Source organism: Anoplophora glabripennis, unplaced genomic scaffold (genome assembly GCF_000390285.2).
Source record: "Anoplophora glabripennis isolate ALB-LARVAE unplaced genomic scaffold, Agla_2.0 scaffold263, whole genome shotgun sequence".
Taxonomy (NCBI): Eukaryota; Metazoa; Arthropoda; class Insecta; order Coleoptera; family Cerambycidae; genus Anoplophora; species Anoplophora glabripennis.
Genome location: NW_019416378.1, coordinates 674,199 through 684,354, shown reverse-complemented (window position 1 = coordinate 684,354; position 10,156 = coordinate 674,199). Strand labels below are relative to the sequence as shown.

The window sequence follows — 10,156 nt, the reverse complement described above, 5'->3', positions numbered from 1 at the left end:
TTGTCTCTTTTGATGCCTTGGACTTAGTTCTACAAAAATATTCTTCTCTCGCAATAATTAAACGTATCATTGCCTATTGCCTTCGTTTTATAAATAATGTTCTATTTTCTGATTCCAAATTATATGGTCCTCTACATACGTGAGATACATAATTCATTTTTTCTTTTGAATTTTTGATTTGCCTTTCCAAATGTTTGCGGTGTTTTCGAACAAATCCACATTCTGTTCAACCCATTATGGGAGACCTACCGCCAACACGTGTAAAGTGTAAACCAAATTAAACCATTTCAGTGTATGGGAGTTGACTATGCTGGTGCAATTTTCATTATGTTAGGCAAGTCCCGCGGAGTAAAATCACAAAAGGCGTACTTGTGCTTGTTTCTATGCTTTGCAACCAAGGCAGTTTATTTAGAATTTGCTTCAGACTTGTCTACAGAATGTTTTCTTGCTGCTTTACATCGATTTATTGCCCGTCCAAGTCGTTGCACACAAATATACACGGATTGTGTTAGTAATTTCGTTGGTTCTCAGAAAAAACTCTCAAAGTACATGCAATGTGCTGCAGAACAAGAACAAATTCAATGGTCCTTTAATTCACTCTCTGCACCTAACTTTGGAGGTATTTGGGAAGCAAACATTAAAAGTGCAAAGCCTCATTTAATTAGAGTCGTAGGGGAATAAATATTAACATACGAATAGTTTTACATTGTTCAAACTCAGATAGAAGCTATTTTAAGCTCTAGGCCTCTGTGCCGTTTAAGTTCAGATCCAAATGACCTTTCCGTTCTAACACCAGGTCATTTTTTAACACTAGAGCCTTTAACTGCTTTACCAGATCCAGACCTGTCACATTTATCTCTTAACCGTCTTAGTCGTTGGCAACTATTGCAACGTATGTATTTCGATTTTTGGCGGCGTTGGTACTCCGAGTACCTACATGCGTTGCAACAGCGTAATAAGTGGAACAAATCGGCAGTTAAAATTGAACCGTGTTCTTATAAAAATTGAAAATTCACCTCCCTTACAATGGATGTTGGGACAAGTAGAGAACCTTCACCCTGGTGCTGATGGAATAGCTCGAGTAACTACCGTTAACAAAACGAGGTTTAATGCAAAGACCATTAGTAAAACTTTGTCCTCTTCCTCAACAATAAATGTTATTTCTTGCTATATACATATTTTTTTTATACAATTTTTCCTTTGATATTTATAAGTATCCATTTTTTTATACATTTTGGTGGGCGGTTATGTTGCAACTTCACCGCAAAATTGTTACTATATTTACATTCATTTTAAAATATATAAAATGCATTTTTTTTCTTTCCTGTGTTGCAACAAGATTGGTTGTTTATTTTTAACTCATTTAAATATTCAAATATCCTTTACATATTTTTTTGTTGGAAATGGTTTTTTGTGAATCAGCTTATTCTATAAGCAGTAAGACTTGACATAAAGATGAGTGCGTGCGTATCCGGACTGACTTCCTACTCCACCTGCATTTTTTAAAGAAACCGCTATCAAATTTAAGATACCCAGAAGGGCCCTTAAGAAGAGAATAAGTTACAACAATGATAAGCCATTTCCAATCATCTTTTTTTTCTATAACCTTTAGGCAGTCATACAGTCCACTACTTTTAAATAACCATACCGTTAGGTATAACAATTATAAAAGATTTTATATTTGTAAGTCAAAATTAGAAAAATTATTGACATTATTCAAAATAATTCCACTTAATTGTCATGCCATAATACAATCATCTTTAAAAGTTTTATTGGTAACCGATACGTCAGAACAGTTTACAAAAATAAAACAGTTTTTACGTTACAGCAATGCACACGTTTATGAAAAAAAAAAAAAAATTTCTACTAAGCAAATCACTGTGAAGTATTGGCTGAATTTAATCTATATCTATACTAATATTATAAAGAGGAAAGATTTGTATTTTTGTATGTTGTATGTTATGTTTGTTACAAATAAACTCAAAAACTACTGGACGGATTTCGATAATTCTTTCACCATTAGAATGCTACATTATCCCTGAGTAACATGGGCTATATTTTTTATATCCCAAAATGTTTAAAATAAATGTCCACCCGTGAAAGGAAGGCGTTTTTATAAATTGGAAGAAATTGGCAGCAGTATGAAAGAAGCTTTAGAAAGCATTTCGTCACTGATACAGCTGTGAACAACAAAAAAAGTTTTGGTACTAAAACATTTAAAGGGTTTAAAGAAGTTTAGGTTGAAAACTTTTTTTATAGCTTACAGCTGTACATGACTATACCAGGAGAGTACAGTACACAAGCTCTAAGATGAGGAAAAAGAATTCGATATTTATATGTTCTACTTAGTTTAAGGGTTTAATGTGAATTAAGAGCTACCAGCCATCATATTACTAGTCAACGGTTTCATCAATTCTTTATTATTCTCCACATTTCAAGAATTTTTGCCTTACTTTCTTAGAGCTCATATTTTGAACATAATTAAACACATTCACATATGACATACTATGTAACACATTTACTGTGAACAGTTTACAAATTTCATTGTTATACTTCATTACGGCTGCCCCGTCGTGCTCGAAAAATCGCGTGTGTTTTAAAGACCTTAAGGAGGTTTATCCGGTACGGAGGTACGTCTAAAGTCCAACGAAAGTTTCTGTAGATTCGCTAGTGACTAAAGTAGTAAGCCTTTAGATTTAGATATCTGCGAATTTCAAATAATATGCTACGTAGAGACCGCGGCATTGCCGCTATCACGCATATGGAGGATAAGTTAGTCAACGACATCAGTTTGAAGGCGAATTATTATAAATTGTGTGTTGTTACAAGTACCTAATCGACTTCTACAAGCTGTCATACGGTTCCTTAGATATCGTTTTCCTATTTATACAAGTTGCTGTGGAAACTGTTCGTCAATTGTTGCGCATTCTAAGTGGAAAGACCAAAAATATCTGTATTCTCATAAGACTCTGTACTAGATCGTGAAAAATTATTTTATTAATATCTCGTCTCAGGTATCCAAACTAGTCTAAATTTTTTTTGAGGATTTTCTTCATATTAATAAGATTATATTAATTTTTTATGAATATTTGGTCGTCAATTCCTAATCAGATAAACCTCCTTAATATCCACTTATACTTTAATATACTTTTTTATATAAAGTGTCCCGTTGTATCGTTATGTTCCAATTTTGGGAGCATAAAGTACACTTCTTTTCAAGTAAAAAAAAAAAAACGCAAAACTTGTATATCCATGTTTATTTGTTTCAAAGGTACACACACACCTATGAATTATTGGCAGATAGATAATAAATAATAAAAATTCGTTCTTAAAGTAAATAAAAAATTATTTTATTTAAGAAAAGGTCAATTAATATTTTAAAAATGCCCACCTCCTTGTTGAATGCAGGCTTGTGCCGGTAAATCAACAGATGACATAATTATCCATATTTGGCACTTGTTTTGTTGTATTTGTAAGGCAACCTATTGCATACACTCCAATAATTTTTCTCTTGTATTTGAAACATGCGTATAGACTAAATCTTTCATGTACCTCTCATAAATAAAATCAAGGGGAGTGTAATCGGGTGATCTAGGTGGCCAGGCAACAGACCACCTCGACCAATCCATCTTGGTAATTGATGGTGGTAACCCAATTTCGGACAGCAATTCTGAAATGTGATGGCGCCCCATCCATTTGAAACCACATGTGTAGGCGAACATTCAGTGGGACATCCTCTAAAAATCCTTACAGTTCGTCAATAAGAAATTGAAGGTAATTGTCCGCATTTAATCTCACAGGAAGAACGACAGGACCAATCAATAAGTCATTGATTAAGGCAGCCTAAACGTTAACAGAGAATTCATGTTGAAACTTAGATGTATGTATAGCTTTGGGATTTTCTGATGCAGGTTTCTCAGATTTATAACACCACTCCTTGTGATTGTAGCTTCATCTGTCCAGAGAACTGTTCTACAGAAATGAAAATTAAGCTGTGACTGTCTTAATATCTAGGTAGAATAAACTAGATGAGCATAGTGGTCTGCCTCAAGCAAACCTTGCCCCTTACGATAATGATACGGATGTAAGCTTTCATGTTTTAAAATTCGCCAAACAGTCATTCGTGGCACTCCAAGTTGTCTAGAGATTCGACGTACACTGATAGTTGGATCCCTTGCAACAGTATCTAATAGTTGTTGATCCAAGTCTGCCGGTAAATTCACTGCCCGGTCGAATGAGGAATGCACCTTTTTGGAAACTTATGTCGGTATTCGATAACTGCTTGATGTGCACTGCCGTTACAGTAACCATGCACAAAATGCATCTCTGTATATTCTTGAGAAGAAAATTGAAAAGGTATTTTGACAAAGAAAACGTTTGCACTCAATAAGAAGTTGCTGTCTGCACTAAAACTTATGACCATTATGTGTCACTGTAAATAATTCTTAATTCAACAAAGCAACCTTCACAGTAATCTGAATAATTTGTTTATTTCTACAGTTTGTTTACTTTATGGTTCAGAAAGAAATAACAGCCTTGTTTATCATAAACCCTTTTAGTTTTTGTTTGTGATCTCCAAAAAAATATAGTAGTTTTGATTTACTTTATGAATTCATTTTTATTATCTTCAAAATAATACATAGGCGTGTACCTCTGAAACAAATAAACGTGGCTCTACAAGTTTTGAGTTTTTTTTACTTGAAAAGTAGTGTACTTTACGCTCCTAAAATTTAAACATAACAATAAGGGACACCTTGTATGTATGTGGCAAAAAAATACTAACCTGATCAGTATGTTCATTGAATGTATGTACACATTGTTTAGATTTAACGTCCCATACTTTGACTGTTTTATCGCTACTACCAGAGACAAAATATTTACCATCCGGAGAAAATGCAACACTCAATACCCAAGATGCATGACCAGAAAGTGTCCCAACAACATGCGTGTGTTGCCTAAAATGAAATTCATATACAGTGTGTCTACGGATTACTAGTCACGGGAAACCTTTATTTTCAATTTTTTTTTTGTGAGGGGGAAGCGAAAGGTGGAGATTCTAATAACAGCAGTACATTATTAAATATGTTCATAAGCTGGAGTAAGTGGTATTTTCTATAAGCAATTATCTACCTTAGCAAAAAAACTAAACGTCAGCTCATACCAGGTGATCCATAATTGTAAAAGACAGAAAACTTAGTGCTGAAATACGACTTACTGGAATTTAGCTCTGCCTGTTTGTGAAAGAAAATGTACTATAATTTCAAATTCATAAAAATTTATAGGCCATGAAAATTTAGAGGTGTCTGATTATTGTCGTTTCTGTATTAGTTTAGTATAGCAAAGCTATATTTACAGGGTATGAAGGTTTTACAAAGTGTTAACTTTCGTAGCAGGGGTAATAGTATAAATTGCAAAAAATATTTTTTTAATTACAATTTAAAAAAAAAAAAGTGAAGTTTAAGTCTTATTAGCCTAAAATCCCCCCAAATACTTGACTGTCCGTAACTTATATGTGTAGTAGAAAATTAAAATCTATTTTTCTCAGAAACTAGGTATTTTAGGGATATGAAATAATTTTATCTTTTAATAGTAAATAAAGTAATGTTTAAAAAATACATGCATTTTCTGAACAAAAAAAAATTGCAAAAAATAGACAGTTTAATGTGTGATTTTAGGTAAAAAAGCTTATATTCATGTTAGGCTATCCCAACAAGAACTTACATGCCAAGTTCTATTGAAATGCTTTATAAAATGATAGATGTACATAAACAAATTAAACAAGAAAAATTTTATTTTAGATATGTAACTTTTTAAGGAAACATTTTGATATTGAGGTATATTCAGTTAATCACTTTTAATATTTCTAAAAACATTAACTATATGTGACTTTCATAAAAATAATGAAAAAAAAAACAGAATTTAATATTACCAATTACAGCTTTCTGTTTAAAACGATTTTTTTAAAAATACATATAGTAAAAAATAAATAGGTACTACAATATTCATAATTTTTAGGTTTCCTCAAGGAACAGAAATTACTAGAAGAACATACTGAAATTTCAACTTCATTCTTAGTTACTAAATTTTCTTAAACTCGTTTAACATTTATAAACATACAAATATTAAATATTTTTATAAATATATAAATAAAGTTTATGTCATCGCGAAACACGTAAGTTATCTTACATTGACATCTATTGATGTAAGATATCCTTAATAAAATAATCTATTTGTAACCTAGTCCAACTGGGTAATATTCAGTCAGGATTGTATTTATTCCAGAAGGAATAAAATTATCATTATCTATATTATTATGTGAAATGGTAGGTTACAAGCAATCAGCATGAAGATTCTTCTTCTGGTTTCCACTAGATTCTTAAACATGTGCTGTGCACTGTTTAATATTTATTATATTTTATTTTTTAATATTTATTATAAACATGATTTTTATACATACACGAGTATGTATACAATGAAAATAGCTACATTATTGTTTATATTTTTTAGTAAAACAAAGAACTGTTTTTTATTTAACTCGCCCAATGACCACCTGCACTTGAATTAACAATCGTTGATTGTTACTTTTATTGGCCAAATTTACTACTGATGTTGCTGTGGTACTGACCTGAGTACATTATGTACTTATGTAGAAATAAATTATTTATTTCTTTTTGTTTTCTTTAAGGTTTTTTTTTAAATACAAAAACAAACTTTTACAAGCAGTAGTTTAAATAAGTATTTTTATTTTTTGAACTCATTATTTCCCTTCCTTTTAAAAAAAATATTTTCTAGTTAAAAAACTTTTTTTTTCTACTTGAATAGCATTATCATTTGTTAATAATTTTATAGCTACCTAACGTTAAATTTGTTTTTTTTTGTCTTAGTATGGTAGTCTTAGTATAGGATGAATTATTTGTTATTTTTTCAAATGAATTACAATTCAATGCATGGCATGGCAGTAGTTGTTTTCCACAATATCATTAGTCAGAGGCTTGATTAATTACATAGCCCATCACTCTAGGATGTGAGATGGTCTAATCATTATAAGAAGTGAACCAGGACGCTCATAGCTGATCTTTAGTGACCTTTTTAAGATAAAAACTGATGACAGAAATATTTTGAACTATAAAAGCGTTAAAGAATTATTAATTTCGAACTTTAGTGTGTTTCATACATTTATTTACATTTATACAGGGTGTCTCAGAAAGACCTCCCGTAAATACAGGGGGTGATAGTACGTCAAAAAATAAGAATTTTTTCTCTTATAAACTATATGTCGATCTCCTCTTGTTTTCGAGATACAGAGCGACAAAATAAAATTTTTAAGAACGGAAATTGAAGTCCCGTTTCATCTAACAAAGTACTACAATATTCATATAGATGTCGCTACAGGAAATACGTTTATAGTAAAAATGGTACGATTATTTCATTCCTTCAAATTCCGGCAAAACACACCTAAAAAAAAACGAGAAAATGCCAGGTGCACGCACACGTGCACAATGAGTTGTCCGGCCTATACGTCCATCCCATTCTCTTGATGCTATCTCATAATTGCATATGAAAAGAGAAGGGTAATAAAATAATAAAAACTCCAATTTGCGGCCGCCGGTTTTTTGTTCTGAAAATATTTCTATTTTATATCTTCTACATATTATTATGTACATATTTACAAAAAAGGAGGATGGCAAGTGGTTATACAAATTTATAATATTTGCAGCCAACTAAAAGTTTTATTTCGTATTATTTTCTACATTTTAGTACTTATATGGATTCGGACCAGAGTAGGTGCGAATGTAATTATTTCTTGTATGGATCTTAGAGCTGTTATCTTTTATTGTTGCGTTGTGGCTGCGAAATATTTTATTTGTGGAGTTTACTGTTTTTTATATGAAGGAAAAAACATTAACAGAGTAAGTATTACAATTAGCTAGGCATAGTTGTACTTAGTACTAAATTCAAGTAAATAATAGATATTAAAATAAATATGTAGGTATTGTATTTGATTATTTGAAAATAAAAATTACATATGCGACAATGGACTTTCCGCTTACTTAGCCGTAATATAAATATGACATATTGTCGTTGCAATGCACATACAGGCTGTTCCAATAGTGTGACAAAGTTTATAATTATTTTCAGTTATAGTTGTATAGGGCAAAATCTTCAGGCCAAAAACAAGATTTTCTGAACGTTTAATTCGGTCTGAAAATAATGAATAATGGAAATAATAATAAAATGTGAATCCGAGCAAGTAACTTTTTTCGTATCACTACTACAGGCAGTTATACTAAACTTTATCGCACTATTGTGGCACCCTATATATGACTAGATATATCATTATGGTAAATCAAAAGCATAATAGGTAAAAATGTATAATTATCTATGTTTATAACAAATATTATCTGGTAAAATTCTTTTCTTACTTTCAGATACAGAGACAGTTAAATATAACCGGAAGAAGTCTATATGTTATTTCGTAATATACCTATAGTGGTGAAAACAACCCGCTCTATGTAGAACAAATTAAGAAAGATGAAGAATTATGGAAAAAATCAATGGCAACAAATTTGGAACAATTTTATAAAAATTGTATACTACCAGAAATAATATACAAAAATATTCCACAGGGAAAAAGATGTATGGATCCAGAATATATTATAGAAGCTCAAATTAATAAAAAGAAATAATTTTATTTTATGATTTTTTAAATTTTTTCCTGTTCTACTGTACCTATTCTATTTATTTCTTTATTACTTTCATTTATTTACATATTTATTAAACTACACTGTTCCACAGAATTTCTGTTTATATTGGAGGTATTAAAGTACCTACAACTATTTTTTCAAGTGAAGTGAACTGAATACCTATTTCTCATAAAAAAAATTTAGTCTCAAATCGTCCTTTTGTACATAATTCTTTACACATTTTTTGGACAAAATAAGTATATCGTACATATTTTTTATATTTTCTCATTATTATGTATATTCACAATTAAAATTCTATTTATATTAATATGCGAATTTTTTTTATCAAGAATTACTTAATATTAATTATTAAAAATATAATATTTTCCATTTCTGTTTATACCAAAGTAAGCCGCTTTATTCACAAATCGTAATTATAACATAACTTTCCGTTATGAACAACTTTTCTTATTAACATTTTTTTATATTATCAAAAACAAAAGCAGTTTATTCTTCAACGTTATTAATTTTGTTAAATTTCTGATCACCCTGTATATATATAAATTACAGTTTTTCATGACAAACATATTCAATTAAAAAGCAAAATATTTTTTGTCACGAATTACTTTTTCTAGTAGAATAGAAAATAAAAATGTTTTCCCTCTTATCCACTAACCGTAGATACTAATATAGGTATATTAATTATAAATTATGGTTTTAAATAAACTAAAAATTGTTTATATTTCATATTTTCTAAAATTATATAATAGTATGGACTTGCACTGTTACTTATATACTTTTATACAAAAATATATCTAAAATGATCATGACATTCTTTAAATATTTACGTATCAATTAACAGAAACCATGACTACCAATTCAGAATCAGGTTATACCAAATTAACCACATACAACAGCTGTTCGTTAAAAATAACCCGAGTCCATTCATAAATAAATTTTTACTAGTGCGACATCTATTACAAATCAAGCGAATTAAAAGTCGGAGATAATGCTATTCATGAATGAATATTTTTTAATAATTTTATTCCAATATAACTTTTTAAATAATAAAGTGATGAACAAACTATGAAATAAAGTCTAATCAGTTTATTTATTTAAAGACAACTATATAAAAAATTGCATAATTCTATAATACTATGAAGAAATAATCGTTTCTTTGTAAAAGTCCAAAAAACCTTCATATTTAGAAATTAATTTCTCACGAATTATTTACCTATCCCAATTAATGTTTGCTTTACTGTCTTCATTTATACTTTGCCAAATGTGATATGAAATTTTACTACTTTCTTCCATTGCTTTAAAAAGATATATTGGAATAAAAAAAGGGCTGTTTTCTACCATTTTTCGGTATAATTTAGGCAACCAGAAATACATCAGTTTCCAGCCTTAAACTAGAATTTTTTCGAAAATTTCCAAACGGTGTGAAATATTTTTATGAAATTTGGTATTCC

General features: G+C 30.0%; 1 protein-coding gene across 1 annotated transcript in view; it reads right to left on the bottom strand.

The window, feature by feature from the left end:
• Positions 1–4,783: 4,783 nt before the first annotated feature.
• LOC108908906 (WD repeat-containing protein 61) overlaps positions 4,784–10,156 on the bottom strand; it is a gene marked incomplete at its 3' end in the record, with an annotated part of 42,114 nt that continues 36,741 nt past the window's right edge. The window contains exon 5 of the mRNA XM_018713087.1: positions 4,784–4,955. Within this exon, the coding sequence (XP_018568603.1) occupies positions 4,784–4,955 (172 nt within the window). The remainder of the gene's footprint in view (positions 4,956–10,156) is intronic.